Source organism: Abramis brama, assembly GCF_963993115.1.
Source record: "Abramis brama genome assembly, chromosome: 9".
In the NCBI taxonomy this organism is placed as follows: domain Eukaryota; kingdom Metazoa; phylum Chordata; class Actinopteri; order Cypriniformes; family Leuciscidae; genus Abramis; species Abramis brama.
Window position 1 is genome coordinate 40,361,364 of NC_139971.1, and position 20,861 is coordinate 40,382,224.

Here is a 20,861-nt window from a genome sequence, read left to right on the forward strand (position 1 = left end):
CTGAGAAGTCTTGTTTTAAATATAATTCTTTTGAAGTGTTGTTGCTAAATGTAACGCTATCTAGTGTAAATGATAAATCACGTTTAACATTTGTGCTGGCTACTGTATACAGGCCACCAGGGCACCATAAAGACTTTATCAAAGAATTTGCTGATTTTCTATCAGTTAGTACTGGCTGCAGATAAAGTCCTAATTGTTGGTGATTTTAATATACATGTAGATAACGAAAAAGATGCATTTGGATTGGCATTTAAAGACATTCTGAACTCTACTGGAGTTAGACAACACGTGGCAGGACCTACTCATTCTCGTAATCATACTCTAGATCTATAAATTACAGCAACTCCTCCCCCTTTGCCTTTGAGACGAGGTCCATGTTTATAACAATAATCTTAAGGGGTGGACTCATTTAAAGTAATATAATTGTTTGGTTTTAGCCAGGTTTCTGTCAAACACAGCCCATCTAGGTTATAATCTGTAATAATATAATTAACAATGAGTGCTTTTGAAGTAAGGGATCGAATATTCAGCAACCCGAGCTTTATCATTTGTTCTGTTGTTATATCTGTTTTTTATTTATTTATTTTTAGGTACAGCTTAAGGTGTAACTTAAGGTACAGCTTAAGGTGTAACTTAAAAATGACGTAGCGTTAAGAAGGTTTCGGGAAACGCAGCCCTGCTCTAGACGTGCTTGCAGAAATTGGTTCTGGTCTATCTGCTTGATTATTTCGGGCTCTAACTGATTCGGTTATACCAAAGCCATTATTAACTGTGTGTTTACATTTGCTTTAGAAGCCTTGGAGTTTCCAATTATGGGAAGTGCATTGAGGATTTTGGCCAATCACAATGCACTGGGTCAGCTGGCCAGTCAGAGCAATCTGTGCTTCAGACAGACTGGGAATAGAGGTTATGCAATAATATACAGTATGTAAACAAAATGCTGTGTTTTTTTAACATAAAAGCAAGTTAACCTATTCTATTACACCCAATAAACAAAATAATGAACTTTTAAAATAGAATCATATGACCTCTTTAAAATGTACAAATGTAGATCGGGGGGATGCGTCATGGTTGAGTCCAGGTGCAGGTCCACCATCTGATCTGGATACGGCCGGGGTCCACCTCACTTCAGTAAACGGAAAGACTGGTTGACACTTCAGGTACTGGGTTGTCGTCGCGTCCAGGCGCAGGTCCTTCATCAGATCTGGATACGGCCTGGATCCGGCGGACTGCGGTAAACCTCGGTACAAACAGAGAGACTAATATTAGCGTAGACGCCATTCTTCTTATGATGTAACGAGTACATCAGGATTTATGGGAAGTGTTCCTGGTTCCGGCTGGCCTGATCTATGCAGCCTAATATGGAATTATAGAAGTCTATAATGTGTTATGTGTATGCTAGGTCAAAGAGATGTGTTTTTAGTCTGGCTTTGAACTGACAGAGTGTGTCTGCTTCCCGGACAATGTTAGGAAGACTGTTCCAAAGTTTTGGTGCTAAATAGGAGAAGGATCTACCGCCAGCAGTCGATTTTTATATTCTAGGTATTATCAACTTTGTTATTATACGGAATTTTGAGATCGCAATAGACGTGAAGGACTATAATGCGTTAAGAGCTCGCTCAAGTACTGCGGAGCAAAACCATTTAGTGCTTTGTAAGTAATCAGCAATATTTTAAAATTTATACAATGTTTAATAGGGAGCCAGTGCAGTGTTGACAGAACTGGGCTAATATGGTCATACTTCCTGGTTCTGGTAAGAACTCGAGCTGCTGCGTTTTGGACCAGCTGTAATTTGTTTATTAAGCGTGCAGGGCAATCACCCAATAGAGCATTACAATAATCTAGCCTTGATGTCATGAACGCATGAACTAATTGTTCCGCATTTGTCAATGAAAGCATATGACGTAATTCAGATATATTTTTAAGATGGAAAAATGCGGTTTTACAGATACTATACACGTGACTTTCAAATGAAAGATTGGTATCAAAGAGCACACCCAGGTTCCTAACCGACGACGAAAACTTAACAGAGCAGCCATCAAGTGTTAGACAGTATTCTAGATTATTACGTGAGGAAGTTTTTTGTCCAATAATTATAATCTCTGTTTTTTCAGAGTTAAGTATTAGGAAATTACTAGTCATCCAATTTTTTATATCAGCTATGCATTCCGTTAATTTTGTGAACTAGTGCAAAATGCCCGTGCAAAATCAGTTTTTAAGTGTGTTTTTAGTACAGTAATTGTTGGTTTGGTGTGTTTGAGTGCACATCTATCTATCTATAAATTACAGAAACGTCTGTCTGTCTGTCTGTCTGTGTGTGTGTATGTATGTTCTTCGCATATCTCTCGAACCGTTAGTCTGATTGATTTCAAACTCGACAGGTGTCTCGCTACGGGCACGAGTAAGTGCAGTGCCAAGTTTGACGTTGTTTGGATGAGAAATGCTAAAGATATCGTAAAAAATATCAGTAAAAGAAGCACTTAGAAGGTTGTGGTTTAAAAATAAACATTCTGACATTAGAGGGTTGTATCATTCAAAGAAGCTCCAAGAAGGTTGTGGTTTAAAAATAAACATTCTGATTTAAACACGATGAAAACCATATTTTCTGTTTCAAACTTTCACATAGCATCTTTAGGTTATAATAACATAAACAATTCAAATCCAGATTTTGATTTTCAAAGATTTTTTATAAAAACTGATTATTTTTTGGGCGTTTGGATAGTGTTTTCCCTAAGATCAACGAGTCTGCTGTTTCGAGACCTCTCTGTGTTGGTGTTACGGCGCGGCAGTGATCTTCGCTAGCTCCCGGATATCAACTGTCATTGATATGCGATCTGCTTCTTTCAAAGAGCTGTTGTCACAGCTGGTATCTGGTTGAGTGCACACAGTGGGCTTGCAGTTTCCCCGCTGTATTGCCGCGTTGATCCCTGCGTGCTTCAGCACACTAAGAGAGCGTTCTCTGAAAGAGTAACACGAGTGAAGATCGCGTCCTTTTCAGGATGACGTTTCACCCGTGTGTTTCTGGATGTGGTCAATATCTGCCAACGGTTGATGGTCACGATCGCTGCCTCTCGTGTTTGGGCCTCGCGCACACTGAGGCAGCGCTCGTGAAAGAGTCATGTTCCCACTGCGGGAACATGACCATCACGACGTTGAGATTGAGACTGAGAACCCTCAGACGAGGGGGAGTCCCTTTGGAGATTCCCCGATCTAGTTCTTCTTCTGGTTCAGTTCAGAAGAAGGCTACTTCGGCTAATCCCATGGGTGGTCTGAGAATTACAGTGAGGAATAACCCGCCGGGTGAAAGACCCCCACGGGCTCCTCACTCCATGCTGCCATCAGAGTGTTCGATGGAGACAGCCGGGCCATCTTGTGTGGCTCCGGTTGTTTCCTTCGGAGCTCCGCCGGAGGACCAGATGTCGATCGCTGCATCGGAGAGAGAGCGGTCATCTTCTGGGGATGACAACTCGGCTGCGTTGCCCCCTTCGGGTGTGGTAGCGTTGTCTGAGCCGGACCCGGAAATGGCCGGTATGCTTGCCCGGGCGGCCGCGAGTGTTGGGCTCGTGTGGAATCCTCCACCGTGTCCCGAACCCTCGCGGCTCGACGATTGGTATCTTGGGGCGAGCCGTGCTGGTTCTCAGCGCGCCGCCCCAGTGCCATTCTTTCCGGAGGTGCATGACGAGGTGACGAGATCGTGGACGGGCGGCCCGACACAGGTCGACTCCCTCCTCCACCCTCACCACTCTCGATGGCGGGGCAGTGAAGGGATACGAGGGCATCCCCCCAGTGGAACGGTCGGTGGCGATGCAACTGTGTCCCAAGACTGCGTCCACCTGGCGGGGTAACCCCACACTCCCCTCCAGCGCCTGTAGGTTCTCTTCCAGTCTGACTGGAAAGGCTTATAGTGCGTGTGGAGAAGCTGCTTCTGCCCTGCATGCCATGGCGCTTCTCCAGGTCCACCAGGCCAAAGCGCTCAGTGACATGCAGGAGGGTGGTACCTACCCAGGGGTGCTGCAAGAGCTGCGTACGGCGACGGACCTCGCCCTCCGGGCGACGAAAGTCACTGCACGTTCCCTGGGCCAGGCGATGTCCACTCTCGTGATCCAGGAGCGACACCTGTGCCTCACCCTGGCTGATATGAAGGAGTCAGACAAGAGTAAGTTCCTGAACTCCCCCATATCCCAGGGTGGGCTCTTCGGCGACGCGGTGGGATATGGGGGAGTTCAGGAACTTACTCTTGTCCGACTCCTTCACATCAGCCAGGGTGAGGCACAGGTGTCGCTCCTGGACCACGAGAGTGGACATCGCCCGGCCCAGGGAACGTGCAGTGACTTTCGTCAGGAACAAGAGTAAGTTCCTGAACTCCCCCATATCCCAGGGTGGGCTCTTCGGCGACGCGGTGGGATATGGGGGAGTTCAGGAACTTACTCTTGTCCGACTCCTTCACATCAGCCAGGGTGAGGCACAGGTGTCGCTCCTGGACCACGAGAGTGGACATCGCCCGGCCCAGGGAACGTGCAGTGACTTTCGTCGCCCGGAGGGCGAGGTCCATCGCCGTACGCAGCTCTTGCAGCACCCCTGGGGCGGTACCACCCTCCTGCATGTCACTGAGCGCTTTGGCCTGGTGGACCTGGAGAAGCGCCATGGCATGCAGGGCAGAAGCAGCTTCTCCACACGCACTATAAGCCTTTCCAATCAGACTGGAAGAGAACCTACAGGCGCTGGAGGGGAGTGTGGGGTTACCCCGCCAGGTGGACGCAGTCTTGGGACACAGTTGCATCGCCACCGACCGTTCCACTGGGGGGATGCCCTCGTATCCCTTCACTGCCCCGCCATCGAGAGTGGTGAGGGTGGAGGAGGGAGTCGACCTGTGTCGGGCCGCCCGTCCACGATCTCGTCACCTCGTCATGCACCTCCGGAAAGAATGGCACTGGGGCGGCGCGCTGAGAACCAGCACGGCTCGCCCCGAGATACCAATCGTCGAGCCGCGAGGGTTCGGGACACGGTGGAGGATTCCACACGAGCCCAACACTCGCGGCCGCCCGGGCAAGCATACCAGCCATTTCCGGGTCCGGCTCGGACAACGCTACCACACCCGAAGGGGGCAACGCAGCCGAGTTGTCATCCCCAGAAGATGACCGCTCTCTCTCCGATGCAGCGATCGGCATCTGGTCCTCCGGCGGAGCTCCGAAGGAAACAACCAGAGCCACACAAGATGGCCCGGCTGTCTCCATCGAAGACTCTGATGGCAGCATGGAGTGAGGAGCCCGTGGGGGTCTTTCACCCGGCGGGTTATTCCTCACTGTAATTCTCAGACCACCCATGGGATTAGCCGAAGTAGCCTTCTTCTGAACTGAACCAGAAGAAGAACTAGATCGGGGAATCTCCAAAGGGACTCCCCCTCGTCTGAGGGTTCTCAGTCTCAATCTCAACGTCGTGATGGTCATGTTCCCGCAGTGGGAACATGACTCTTTCACGAGCGCTGCCTCAGTGTGCGCGAGGCCCAAACACGAGAGGCAGCGATCGTGACCATCAACCGTTGGCAGATATTGACCACATCCAGAAACACACGAGTGAAACGTCATCCTGAAAAGGACGCGATCTTCACTCGTGTTACTCTTTCAGAGAACGCTCTCTTAGTGTGCTGAAGCACGCAGGGATCAACGCGGCAACACAGCGGGGAAACTGCAAGCCCACTGTGTGCACTCAACCAGATACCAGCTGTGACAACAGCTCTCTGAAAGAAGCAGATCGCGTGAAGTGACAGTTGATATCCGGGAGCTCGCGAAGATCACTGCCGCGCCGTAACACCAACACAGAGAGGTCTCGAAACAGCAGACTCATTGAGCTTAGGGAAAACACTATCCAAACGCTCATTCACACCGGTCGGCTCCGAAGCGATTTGTGTATGCTCTCGCTTCCGCCTTTATACCCGCACTGGCAGGCGGGGCGCGAAATGCAAGTCTTGCATGCCAATGTTCATTGGCTCGTTTTAGTTTCACTCGAAGGCAATTGGTCTCCCTAGCGGGATCCCAATTCATTGGTAACTCCTACCGACGTGATGTAGGAGTGACCGAACGAAAGGGAACTAATGCCATGCTTCCTAATGATATCTCCTAAGGGTAGCATGTACAGAGTGAAAAGCAACGGTCCTAGTACTGAGCCTTGTGGTACGCCATACTGAACTTGTGATCGATAAGACATCTCTTCATTTACTGCTACAAACTGATAACGGTCAGATAAGTATGATTTAAATCATGCTAATGCAATTCCACTAATGCCAACATAATTTTCGAGTCTATTTAAAAGAATGTTGTGGTCAATAGTATCAAATGCAGCACTGAGATCGAGTAACACTAATAGCGAGATACAACCACGATCAGATGATAGGAGCAAATCATTTGTGACTCTAATGAGAGCTGTCTCCATACTATGGTACGGTCTAAATCCTGACTGAAAATCCTTGCAGATATAATTTCTTTCTAAAAAGGAACATAGTTGTGAGGATACTGCCTTTTCTAGTATATTTGACAGAAAAGGTAGATTCGAGATCGGCCTGTAATTGAATAATTCTATAGGATCAAGTTGTGTTTTTTTAACAAGCGGTTTAATCATAGCCAGCTTAAAGTTTTCGGTGCATATCCTAGTGACAAAGATGAATTAATGATATTAAGTAGAGGATCTGTGACCTCTGGAAGCATCTCTTTCAGTAGCTTAGTCGGTATAGGGTCTAACATACATGTTGTCGATTTAGATGATTTAACGAGTTTAGTAAATTCTTCCTCTCCTATAGCAATGAATGAATAAAAATGTTCTTCAAGGAGACTACATTGCACTGCCTGATGCGATACTGTAGTAGACGGTTGCATAGTTATAATTTTCTCCCTGATATTATCAATCTTGTTAGTAAAGAAGTTCATAAAGTCATTACTGCTGTGCTGCTTGGAAACGTCTGGGGTTGAGGATTTATTTTTCGTTAGTTTAGCTACTATTTCAAATAAATACCTAGGGTTTTGTTTATTTTCTTCTAATAGGGTTGAAAAATAAGCAGATCTAGCAGCTTTTAAGGCCTCTCTATATGCAATCGAGCTCTCTTTCCATGAAAAGCAAATACCTCTAGTTTTGTTTTCTTCCAGTTGCGCTTCATTTTTCTGGCTGCTCTCTTAAGGGCCTGAGTGTGCTCATTGTACCACAGCGTTAGACTATTTTCTTTAACCTTCTTTAAGCGCAAAGGAGCAACTGTGTCTAAAGTGCTGGAAAAGAGAGAGTTAAAAGTTTCTGTCGCAATATCGAGTTCTTCTAAGCTATCTGGGATGCTGATATGATGAAGCTGATCAGGAAGATTATTAATAAAGCAATCTTTAGTGGCAGAAGTGATAGGTCTAACATATTTGTAACACAGAGTCGACTTTGCAGCCAGGCTAAATTAAGTTTACACGAGACTAGATAATGATCTGAGATGTCATCGCTCTGCTGCAGAATTTCAACGGCATCAACATTGATTCCATGTGATAATATTAGTAATATCTTCAGAATTACTGAGAAGTCTTGTTTTAAATATAATTCTTTTGAAGTGTTGTTGCTAAATGTAACGCTATCTAGTGTAAATGATAAATCACGTTTAACATTTGTGCTGGCTACTGTATACAGGCCACCAGGGCACCATAAAGACTTTATCAAAGAATTTGCTGATTTTCTATCAGAGTTAGTACTGGCTGCAGATAAAGTCCTAATTGTTGGTGATTTTAATTACAGCAACTCCTCCCCCTTTGCCTTTGAGACAAGGTCCATGTTTATAACAATAATCTTAAGGGGTGGACTCATTTAAAGTAATATAATTGTTTGGTTTTAGCAAGGTTTCTGTCAAACACAGCCCATCTAGGTTATAATCTGTAATAATATCATTAACAATGAGTGCTTTTGAAGTAAGGGATCGAATATTCAGCAACCCGAGCTTTATCATTTGTTCTGTTGTTATATCTGTGTTTTATTTGTTGAACATCAATTAAATTTTTACCCTTGAATGGGTTTAGGAGTTTTTTCTATATCCTAATTCGGGGAACAGACACAGTCTCTATATGATGATATCTAGGTGAAAGAGGCTCTATGTGATGGGATTTATCTGACCTTGGTGACGTGAGACAGCTAGCAGACGGTCAGTTTAGCCAGTCTGGGAGGGATGAATACTATCTCTTTTCAACAGGTCAGGTCTGCCCCATTTTGACGTAGCCTCCATTTCTCTTGCTCCTCAGTTTGAAAAAGATGGAAGAGCTTAAACTTTGCGCTCCACTTCCTTGCAGTACTTTTCTGAGAGCCCAGCTGCCCTGTGGTCAGAAGAGGAAATATGTGATTGTCTGTCTAAATCATTGCAAGATGTGTGTGACCATGACATATAGAGCCCAACATATAATCTCTGCAAAGTAAGAAGATTGGAACTCTCTTTTTCTTTCCCACAACCTCTATATCTGGACACTTACGCTACACTTAAATGAATGTCATGGCATTACATCATAAACCTAAATGGCAGAAATACAGTGCAAACACACTTCTCAAGAAAGGTGGCGGGGATACAAAAATGTGGAAGTAGAATCTGCAGTTTTCACAAAAGTCTCGGAGTGTTTTGTGTCATCTGGCACACTTTTGCTGACAAATGGAAGCAATTTCTAACACTGGAAATATTGTAGAAATTAAGAATTTCATGTTTTTTCCCTAGCTCTCCTAGGGCCTTTTTCTTTTGTTTTGATTAACTGAAGTTCAGTTTACACATAGGCTAGATCCTCAACTCTCCTCCTTCCTAACCTAACTGTGAAATATAGTCAATAACACAGCAGCTCTTTCACATTTTAGATTTTTGTCATTCACTGCGGTTTCACCCACTGAGTGGCTGCGTTAGTGTTAGCTTAATACTAATGCAGCCACTCAGTGGGTGAACCCGCAATGTCTTACTTTGACGTCATGTGCATACTCTCTATAATGCTTTTCCCTTTCATTCTTGTATAGCAAGCAGATTTCTCTCTATCTTCCTTTTTTTTTTGGAGTGGTAGAAATGATTAAAATACTAAAATTACTTGCTTCATACAAAGTTATGTTTCAAATATTTTTTTACACATTTTTTACATTAAAAAACACTGAATTTATGACAATCTTTTGGGCCTTAGACTTGTTCCCAATAAAAACCCTGAATGCCACTATGGGCCCTATTTTAACGATCTGAAACGCAAGTATCAAACGCGAAATGCAAGTAACTTTGTGGGCGGATCTAAGGCGCTGTTGCTATTATACCGACGGGATAAATGACTCTTGCACCCGACGCAAATTTAAAATGGGTTGGTCTGAAGTAGCTTCATTACTCATAGGTGTGGTTTGGGCGTAACGTGCCATAAACCAATCAGAGCGTCATCTCACATTCCCTTTAAGAGCAGGCGCGCTTGCTCCATGGCGGATTGCTATTATAATGGCGGATTTGCCAGGAGCAGTTCACAGCCAAAGAGACCGACGTTCTCGTCAGGGCCATAAAAGACAGAGAAGTGACATTGTTCGGTTAAACAGGCGTATAATAATTTTGGTAAATGTGTAAGCTAGATTTATGCCTATTTTGGCACATCTTCATGGACACCACAATGATTTCCCTGATGTGGAATATTTTTCCTTGTAATTATGTATGGTTTGCAAAAATGGCAACTGCTGTGTGCAGATGAGAGAAGCAAAGTGTATGCACGTTGTACACACGCTACATTATGGCCAAGCATGCGCCCTTAAAATAGCATCTGAATAATGCGCCACTGACTTTAGACTAGGTTTTTCCTGGTCTGTGGCGGAATTGTTTTCTGGAACTGCAAAATAGCACCAGGGAACGTTTGCGCCGGAACACGCCTCCTCTTTTCGCTGAACCACCCCGAGAGCGCAAGTTCATTCCCTAATTTACCGACGTGCGTCTGAGGAGGGAAAAGTCCGCTGTGTGTCGGGTACAAAATAGGAATGATACATGCGTCGGTGTACAAAGTCAATTGCGCTGGGTGCAAGATAGGGCCCTTGGTGTGATATTTTGTAGTTAATGCAATTAGTGCAAAATGCCCGTGCAAAATCAGTTTTTGTGTGTGTTTTTAGTAATTGTTGGTTTGGTGCGCGTGAAAGAGACTGTGAACGCATTGAATTCAGGGAGCAGGCTAGGTTACTACAAATGATGGCCATGAATAAAATAATTCAGAAGTAAACAGTGTAGCTGACAGAGTGTTTATGTCAGAATGTTTATTTTTAAACCACAACCTTCTAAGTGCTTCTTTTACCGATATATTTAAGAAAACGCTATGCTTGAGCAAACAGCTTGTGAATAGGCAACTACAAATGATGCCTGTGAAAGAGACTGTGATCGCATTGAATAGGATATGTTTAGTTGGTGAATAGCATAGGCTACTATTACACAGTAGCGATAACGTTAAGCGCACCAGAATTAAATATAATATTCAGAAGTAAACAGCATAGCTGACTTACAGATTCAGTTAACATCCACAAATCTATCTATCTATAAATTACAGAAACGTCTGTCTGTCTGTCTGTCTGTCTGTCTGTCTGTCTGTGTGTGTGTCTGTCTGTCTGTGTGTCTGTTAACCACATATCTCTCGAACCGTTAGTCTGATGGATTTCAAACTCGACAGGTGTCTTGCTACGGTCACGAGTAAGTGCAGTGCCAAGTTTGACGTTGTTTGGATGAGAAATGCTAAAGATATCGTTAAATATATCATTTTTAAAAGGTTGTGGTTTAAAAATAAACATTCTGACATTAGAGGGTTGTATCGGTCCAAGAAGCCCCAAGAAGGCTGTGGTTTAAAAATTCAGAGCAAAATCAGTTTTTGTGAGCTGATCGCCGTCAAAAAAGTTCAGGAGATATTTCTTAGCGATGGCTGATTTCAACAGTTTCAATATGATAAAAAAATAACTTTTATATTGATTCAATGGATTATTGAAAAAAAATGGGAAAAAATAATCCGTTTTTATAATAAATCTTTGATAATCAAAATCTGGATTTGAATTTTTTATGTTATTATAACCTAAAGATGCTATGTGAAAGTTTGAAACAGAAATTTATCACGATTTGGAACCAAACTATAATTTTCAGAAGTAAACAGTGTAGCTGACACTCAGAATGTTTATTTTTAAACCACATCCTTCTTGGGGCTTCTTTGACCGATACAACCCTCTAATGTCAGAATGTTTATTTTTAAACCACAACCTTCTAAAAATGATCTTTAGCATTTATCATCCAAACAACGTCAAACTTGGCACTGCACTTACTCATGCCCGTAGCAAGACACCTGTCGAGTTTGAAAGCCATCGGACTAACGGTTTGAGAGATATGTGGTTAACAGACATACACATACACACAGACAGACACACAGACAGACAGACAGACGTTTCTGTAATTTATAGATAGATGAAATTCATAAATTTTTAATTGTGCCGTAAGTGTCCAAACACTTTTTGAGGCCACTGTGTCTTCTTTCCTGTATGCAATCCATCATTCCTTATTTCATTGCTCATTCATAACTCATATTTTCATTACAGTCTTATGTAATTTTTAAGGCTGCCCTGACTAAAGATTTTTTCTGGTTGACTAGTAGTTGTTCATTTAAGCCATTAGTCGACTAGTCGCACATGTTTATGACATTAATTGAATTACTTTTAATCATTTATTGATAAACTAGTGTTTATGAGTCAATGTCGGTGGCAAAGAGAATAGTGTATATATAGAGAAAATGCATTTTGCTGTCTACTTTACTCTAAGGACATACCTGAGTTCCCTTAGTTTCTTATCTTTAATCTCCTCCAGTCGGGCTCTGCGACTGCGCGCCTCCTCCTCCAGTCGTTCCCCCTCTCGAAACAGCTCTCGGCGCTGGCTGACGGCCTGCACTTCTCTCTCCCGTATCTGCTGCCTCACAGCCTCAGCATGCCTCTAGATGTGTTGATGCCGCTGCTCCTCTTTATCTTGTTCTTTCTCAATTAAATCCTGCTGTGCCCTGGAAAAGGAGTATACAGCATACAATCTTCAATGTTATCTTTGTCCATTCTCCCCTCTAAATTGCATTTATTAGGACTCATGGGATAATATAAAAAATAATCCAAACTATAATAGCCTATAATAGCCTAGCCTACATATTTTAAAATTGTATCATATATTGCTGCCATGATAACCATTTCACATTTTTAAGTGCTTTCTTCTCTTTCCCATTTTTGTTCGCTGAGGCGGATCTGCGATGAAATATTGTTCTTGTAAATACTTTCCAGCATTTCAGTAATAAAAGTGTACATCTTACGTACGGTGCTCTGCAGTGATCAAAAAGGATTTAAACAGTGAATTTTGAATCTCTTCTTGTAAACTCAGAGATGTGGATGATTCAGACGGCAATTAAATTACCACACGACCTGTTTGCCAAAAAACAGTACGTACTAATTTGGCCAGGGATTTTTACGCAGGTTGGGTGAGAAAAAACACTGATATTATGGATTCGGACGACCGACTTACTCCTGTAAATGTTTAAAATACGAGCCCATGAGAAACAATTAGCGTCCGAATAGGCCTAGGACTTAACTGACAGTAGCCTATGCTTTCACTGGCCTTTAAAAGCGCTCTTTAATTTAATTAATAATATAATATATATAATAATATAATAAAAATCTAACAACAATCAGTGTAATGACAATTTTATTCTTTGTATGAAAACACCTCAATTAGCCTAATTGAACACTGTCTGGGTGTATTAAAACTTCAGAGTTATATTCGTATAGACCTGCAACAGTGATAAAAAGCTAAGAGTGGTCCAGACCAACCTTCCGAACGTATGACTTACAGAAGGTATACTTAACTAAGAACAATTCGGGAAACACGTATTATCGATAAGGTACAGCTTAAGGTGTAACTTAAGAACGACGTAGCGTTAAGAAGGTTTCGGGAAACGCAGCCCTGCTCTAGACGTGCTTGCAGAAATTGGTTCTGGTCTATCTGCTTGATTATTTCGGGCTCTAACTGATTCGGTTATACCAATGCCATTATTAACTGTGTGTTTACATTTGCTTTAGAAGCCTTGGAGTTTCCAATTATGGGAAGTGCATTGAGGATTTTGGCCAATCACAATGCACTGGGTCAGCTGGCCAATCAGAGCAATCTGTGCTTCAGACAGACTGGGAATAGAGGCTATGCAATAATATACAGTATGTAAACAAATGCAGTGTTTTTTTAACATAAAAGCAAGTTAACCTATTCTATTACACCCAATAAACAAAATAATGAACTTTTAAAATAGCATCATATGACCTCTTTAAAATGCACAAATGTAGATCGGGGGGGGGGGCCCGAAAATGTTAGCAAGCTTAGTTTTTGGACCTCTGTATTTCTAAAACCTTGTGTATTGCCATGCTAATAGTACTTGATACATGTGATGGTGTTTGTACCTCAGGACCCTCTCAAAATCTGCTCTCTCTCGTCTGGCTTCAATGGAAAGCAAGTGATTCTTATGAGTCATTTGCTCTAAACGAGCAGCCTTTAGCTTCTCTTCCTCTTCCAGCTTTTTCATAGTCTGCTCTTTCTCTTTTCTTCTCCATTCCCTCGCAGCCCCTTCCTGGTTCCTCCGTGCCCTGATCTCATCCTCACAGTTCAGAGAAAAACTAATTTATTTGAAATCCAGAATCCAGCATGCAAAATGTATTACGCCATCATGGGTATACATCTCATACAAAGGAATTTAGTACTTTTTTATAAAGACATACTGTAACATTTTACCTGCTCGGCTTTATGGTCTCTGTCCCGTTCTTGAAGAGCTCTCATTCGCGCCACTTCCTTCTCTTTTTCTTTTTTTATTTGTACCTGCTCAGCTTCATACTCTGCCTCTCGTTCCTAGAGTTAATTAAACAAATCTGGGATTGATGTGGCTATTCAATGTGGCTTGGTGGGAAAGCAAACTGCAGCTGCTGATGTCGCCAGGCCCTTGAAGTTTTTTGTTTAGCTTGTCTCAACATTTTCCTATGATTAATCTACCAATATATGATCCTTCCTTTGATCACAGTACAGTAGGTCAGACTTAAAAAGATGTTTTTTCACTTGTGGTCCACTTCTAATATTGTACAAAATCAATGGACAGACAAATGACAGACTGGAAATAATTAATTTCCAATGAAGAATATTACGGTCCAGTTGCATGGAGGTCTGACTTGTATGGATAAATGTTCTGATTCAATTTGAACTTTTGCAACTAGACCATAATATGGTCCATATATATTATGTGACCACACGGCCAGATCTTAATGAAAACAATGAGCACAAGAATAACCAGCATTTTTGCAAAAAATGGGTGGTTATAATTATGTATGTATATATGTATGTATTTGAGGAGCGGAGAAGAGTGTCTTCATCTAGCATGTGTTGTCGAGTCATAGCCAATCCTGTACAAGCCCAATTGCCTGTGCAAATCACTTCACAGTTTATTACTTGAGATTTTGGCCAAATGACAGAAAAACTGACCAATCGAGTCTCTTCAGAAAATTTGGACTAAACCACTCAGTTCCTTTTACGAACTCTTTATGAGAAAGTGGTCAAAGTGTTAGCTGCGAAGACTGTCGATGGAGGGACAGAAAGCTTTCAGATTTCAGCAAAAAGATCTTCATTTCTGTTTTGAAGATGAACAAACGTTTTACAGATTTGGAACGACATGAGGGTGAGTAAATGAGGACAGAATTTTCATTTTTGGGTGAGCTATCCCTTTAAAGTAATCTGTAGTACTTAATACAAAAAGGGATCAGGGAAAATTTTATCTCACATTATAAGGCCGAATCACACTGCGCAGACAGACAGCAACAAGACAGTTCGTCTGGTGTTTGCATGGGCTTATAGGGCTTTTTATGCTGAATCATGTTTGTCGGCTTGTGGAATGTCTGAGAAGTGACATACTGTAATCTGGTGTTTGTCCACGTTGGTCGCTGTCTGTCGATGCAGTGTGAATTGGCCTATATGAATGCTTAATTGATCTTATTTATTGTATTTGATTAACAAGGTAAGAACTGCAAGAACAGTCTGCCCCTGATTTTAAAGTTTAAGATTACAGTGGTGGTGGATGTCAAGAGAGGCGATTAAACCCATTAAAAAGACTTTTCTTACCAACTTCTTGGATGTATACTCTACAGCACGCAAATCTGCTAATCTCTCTTCTTCCTTTTTCTGCTTTTTAGCAAGCAGGTTCTCCTCATTTATCCTGTGAATATCCTGAAGCAATTTCCTCTGCTCCTCCTTCTTCCTTTCAATGACCTGAGATAACATTACACAAACAGTGAGTTCGAAAACTACCGGTACTTTTGATTCAAATTGATCTGGAGATAAAATTTTCTGGATATTGCATGTACTTTGAGCTCCTCCATCTGCATCTTTTCCATGTTTTCCAGCAACTGCTGACCCTCCTGGTCCTTCATCTCATCCTGAAGCATTTTCTCCTCCAGACGCATCTGGATCTGGTCGAGGACGCACAGCTTCCCCCTTTAATAACACCCACCCATTAACCAGGGAGCAATACATTGTATGTAGAGTATATGGAATACAGAGCGTAAACATCCTTACTGAATCATCTGCTCTTTGCGTAGTTGTTCGATTTTTTCCTGGGTTTCTACGGCTCGGCAACGCTCCTCCTCCATGATGGTATCCAGCCTTTTATCCTCCTCCAGCCACTTTGCGCGGTTCTGTTTCTTCTCCTTAATCTGCGCATCCCGGACAACATGGCACTGCGCTTTCCGAATCAACTGCAGGAGTACAAAGACAACATTTGCATGTAGGAAATAACCAGTGCCTCATGGTTTTGCTTGTTAGTGTGGTCCTATCTACCTCATTGAGCTTCTTGACTTCATCTTCTTGTTCCATTCCCATGGCGTTGGCTCGTTCCAACAGGTACTGAGCGCGGTCCCTCGCCTCTATCTCGAGCTCACTGAGTTTCTGGTTCTTCTGCCGAGAGAGGTCCGCCTGACGCATCCGTGCTTTTCTCTGCTCTGCAGAATCCTGACATGACAACAACCAGATCAGGGGCGTTTCCTCAGAGGAGGCAAGGGAGGCAGTGCCGCCTCAAAAAATTGGATCAAATATTCCAAAATGTTAACAGACCCCCTAAAGTGTGCGGTGGGTTTAGTGGGGGGTAATTAAGAATGAATGGGGGAAAGTCATGTGAGAGGAGGTACTGCCTCCTTCTATCGCGCTATGATTGGTTCGTGTGATAAATCCCGCCTCCTGTTTACAGACATCCCAAGTCTCCCGGCCAATCTCCCGCATGTCGATAGCAGCTCCCTGATGCCCGCACATCAGTTAAATCCCACCCCCCCCCATCAATAAGTACTCCCGTACACTCCCGAAGATTTCTTGACTCCCGGAAATGACTTTGTGCAGGTTGGGATGTCTGTGTTTACATGCGTATTCCACGTTCGCTAATCAGTCTGAATGAACAAAATGAATGCGTTAATGGGAAGACTAATTAAAAAGTCATTAAACAGCTCTGCAACTTGGATAACACCGCTTTATGTCACTTCAAAATTCAAACTTGAAATGGCCTGAAAACATGATGACACTGGTTTAGTGAGCAATCTGCTCAGTGAAATTAAAGGTACATCTTCATGTCTGTGACCAGTGTTTACCGAGCTTGATGACTGATGACCCGAAAATAAGTTGACTATTAAAAAGAACAGCTGAACATCAGGTCACAAAAAAAATATTGTTTAAATAGTTTACAGCCTTTAGTTATTATTTTGAAATAAATGTAAAAATTCTTAACCTATGAGATTTATATTTGGTTGTAATAAATAGAACAACAATTACATTGTTAAAATACGAAATGGATTTGTATTTGGTTTCTTTTTTGATGTAATGTAGAGTAATGTGACAACATTAAGTGTAACTGGGACATGAATTTACAATTGATTTATTTAAAGAAATAAACTGTAAGGACTTTGCCTCCTTATTTCAGAGCACTGAACTAGATTTACAATTCCTGAAGCATACAGCAGTGCTTGGAAGACAACCAAAGAATATTGTGGAGGCCATTCATACAAAACACATTTTTGCACTGAAAAATGCGAGATGTGGGCAGGGGAATGGGAATGGGGTGAATGGTCACACACACACACACACACACACACACACACACACACACACACACACACACACACACACACACACACACACACACACACACACAAACAAGAATCTTGCCAAACAAGAATAAGTTCAGGAATCAAAGTCTTTACACAAATTAAATATTATGAAAGTGATTGAGCTGCCGTTGCTTACTCTATAAAGCACGAACATTTCATGAAGACCCAGCAGCATATTACATTTTTGAGTCAGCTTCTGGCTGTCACAAATGCTAGTTCATTTATTTCTAAATGATGGCACTTATAATTAAGTCGTGCATTAATTAATTAAGCTGATGTGGTTTCATTATTTTATTCTATTGATATTAGATTAGCATTGTTGTTTCATTGAGTTTAATACATTCTTAAATTCCATTCATACAGAATTGTTTGTTTAATTCATTCTTGTAAAAATGTGCATTCATGAACAAAGAATAAACGTTGTTGTGGTCTTTTTAAAATTATTTCTCACGATGTAGCGATTCAAAGGAAATGACTGAATGAGTAAATATTTTGTTATTGACACTGGAGCACTGCTAGTAAAAAGCAATACAGGAAACATTTATATTTTATACTGGGATAATTCTGGGTGGCTTATGTTCTGGGAATGCTTTTTCTTAGGGTGGCCCACCCCATGCAACCCCAGTAGATCCGCTCCTGCATGTGTGTGATCAAAAAGTATTTAAGACAAATTGCAGATTGAGTTTGATATGGTTGACTCACCAGGGCTTCCTTGCGGGCTTGGCGTTGGGCCTCCAGCACAGCTGCCTTCTCCTCTTCACTAGGAACATGACACCTAGCCATGATCTGCCTGAACTGATCCGAGGACAGGATTAAAGACTGTTCAGGTGGGTCCTCTCTTCGGATTCTGGTTAAAAAAAAAACAAGAGCAAAGAGCAGGCTTAAAGGGGTTATGAACTGCATTTTTTTTTTTATTATTCATTTTTAATGTTTCCCGAGGAGCACTTATAATGTTAGTAGGATTTTTACATCAAAAATGGTCATAATTTAGAAATAAAAGGGGCGTGTCTACTGTAAGACTTCAGTGTAAACGCAGACTGCTATAATTGGCTTACATATTAGATAAGTATTATACGTGGAACTCTCTCGAAAACTTTAACTACATTTTTACTATTACAGCTGTCGAGATAAACTAATTGTGAAAAGTGTTAATTATAGCATTATATTTAGATCTACTCCCGTCGCATGAAAGTTTGCAGCGATGAGCATGAAGCCGATGACACACATGAATGCGGTGATCTTGTCAATGCAACTCGATTTCTGCACTCTCACGAATGCTTTCATCAAAACTAACAGTGCAAACACAATGTGAATAAGAGATTCATTGTTCAGTGAAGACAGCGTCATTGATTATAATGGACTCTGATAAACTTGCGCTGTTTGATTGGCAGCTCCAGCGATTATAAAGGGAGCGTTCTTTGATCGCTGTCAGTATATAATTTAATCACAGTTTAAATAACAGATTGCTACTAAGAGAAACGATGTGAAGTTGACTGTTTAGTCACTGGATTGATTTACTGATGCATAAACGGTAATAAACAATGAACGTCTGACTGTACATGAATCAGTACATATCAGAAATCACTGATCACAGATTAAGCATTAAAATGAACACGGTTACTTGCATGTTGTTGCATTACTGTCGGGTTCATATCTTGCAGTAAAAGTCTGTTTGCAAAGCCTGTGCCGAAATTGCGACTGATTTACCAAAGAATTCAGTGAAATTTTCCGAACAAACAAATAATGCACTTTCCTAGCATGGAAGGTAATGTTACATTTAGTCCAGTGATTCTGTATCTCTCTTTTCTTATAATCTCACTAACATGCCAGTGGGCGGGGCCAAAGATGCGATGATGTAGAAGACGGTCTTTCGTCGCACTATTGCGTCATAATATGACAAAATCCGAAACTAGTTGTCTTCAGAGCTTGGTTTCAATAAAAGCTGTTTTTGGACTAACAAGGATGTTTTGAGTTCTGAAACTTACAGGATGTTTTTATAGTGCAATGACTCCACAGTGTAAAAACCTTTTGCTTCTACTTGCCTGAGGTCTCTGATGAGGTCTTTAGTGATGATGCGTATCATCTCTGGCTTTTTGGTTGCAGGAGCAGTGCGTGACAGTGTCCTTGACCTCACGCTTCTGCCTTCAGCATCATCTTTCATATCAGCAGCAGAATGCTGAGAAAGATTCAATAGACTGTTGGATCTTCCTTTACTTTTCATTTAATGTCCAAGACTATAAAGTAAGCTTTTTTCTACCTGTTTGCGGGTCCCAAAAAGGGTCTCGTCCACATGAGAGTTGAGGGCCTGTGTGCAATAGCGGCCTGACAGTTTCCCAGATGATGGCCCTGAGCATTGAGGCTGAAAAGCATGTCAAATTACCAACTAGTGAGTCGCTATGTGATTTAAGAATCAGGAGTCTTTAATACAACAACAAATCAGTCAGTTTCTGGTTCTTTTTTTATTCATTATAAAAGTACCGACTCATAACATTCATTCCTTCTAGAATTGGACTACACTTCCTGCTGAATATACACGGGTGGTTAAAAGTTTGGAATAATTGTATTTATTTATTAATTTTCATGTTTTTGAAAGTATCTTCTGCTCACCAAGGCTGCATCTATTTGATCAAGTATACAGTAAAAATGGTAAAATATCATTAAAATGTAATACAAGTGTTTCCAATGTGAATATATTTTAAAATGTAATTTATTCCTGTGATCAAAGCTGAAATTTCAGCATCATTACTCCAGTCTTCAGTGTCACATAAGTCCTTCAGAAATCATTCTAATATGCTGATTTAGTGCTCAATTTATCGGTTATAATTGGTGCTCATTTATTAATAATGGTTTATATTGCTGTCAATGTAAAAAAATAAAATAATAATACTGATATTTTTGTGGAAAATGTGATTCTTTTTTTCAGGGTTCTTTATTATAAAGTATAAAGTTAAAAAGAACAGCATTTAAATATAAATATTGAATCAATTTAAACTGGTTCTATCTCGTTTCCAAAAATAAATAAATAGCCTAAAAGTTAAGCAGCAAAACAGTTTTCAACGTTGATAATAATAATTTAAAAAAAAGTTTCTTGAGCAGCAAATCAGCATATTAGAATGATTTCTGGAGGATGTATTGTATTTTTCATCAAATAAATGCATCCTTGGTGAGCATAAGACACTTAACGTTAAACATTTAAAAATCTTAACTTACTCATTACAAACTTTTGCCAGCCAGAAAACATAACATTTTGTCATTTTAATGCCCATAATATAGTGTATATGGTGTGTAAAAGTAACGTTACTTACCATTTCTATCGAGTGTTTTTTTTGTGTGTGTGGGTTTTTTGGGGTTTTTTTGGGGTTTTTTGGGTTTTTTTTTTTTTTTTTTAGTTAAGCTAAAGTTCAACCCAAGTGAGCCTTACGGTAGTTTGTTATTGTCTTTCCAATTTCCATGGAGACGCACTTACTGCGGTTACGTACAGAGCGTATTTAGGCCACGCCCACACCGGGTGGGAAACTGCCTCCTTGTCATTTATGACTTATAACAAAAGACAAAAAAATGTCTAAAAGCTGCTATGTGACAAGGTGTACAGCAAACAAGCTAAATAACCCAAGAATACATTTTTATAAGCTGTCGACCCCCAAAAACGGTTGTTTCAGGACATAGAAGTGGATCAATTGAGACAGAGC

At 41.4% G+C, this 20,861-nt stretch overlaps 1 protein-coding gene across 2 annotated transcripts; it reads right to left on the reverse strand.

Annotated features, from left to right (window-relative positions):
* Positions 1 to 7,282: 7,282 nt before the first annotated feature.
* LOC311089239 (cilia- and flagella-associated protein 45-like) lies at positions 7,283 to 20,706 on the reverse strand. Of its 2 annotated transcripts, XM_084123793.1 has the most exons (12): positions 20,478 to 20,701; positions 19,430 to 19,531; positions 19,215 to 19,348; positions 17,875 to 18,019; positions 15,860 to 16,030; positions 15,599 to 15,777; positions 15,388 to 15,517; positions 15,146 to 15,292; positions 13,775 to 13,888; positions 13,447 to 13,640; positions 11,790 to 12,014; positions 7,283 to 8,324 (listed from the first exon to the last, which is right to left on the reverse strand). In XM_084123793.1, exons 1-11 carry the CDS (start codon positions 20,478 to 20,480, stop codon positions 11,951 to 11,953), a joined length of 1,383 nt encoding a protein of 460 aa, XP_083979919.1. In that variant the 5' UTR covers positions 20,481 to 20,701; the 3' UTR covers positions 7,283 to 8,324; positions 11,790 to 11,950. The 2 variants fall into 2 exon arrangements, with proteins under 2 accessions (XP_083979919.1, XP_083979920.1); XM_084123794.1 differs by lacking the exons at positions 13,447 to 13,640; positions 13,775 to 13,888 and having other exon boundaries at positions 20,478 to 20,706.
* Between the last annotated feature and the right edge of the window lie 155 nt (positions 20,707 to 20,861).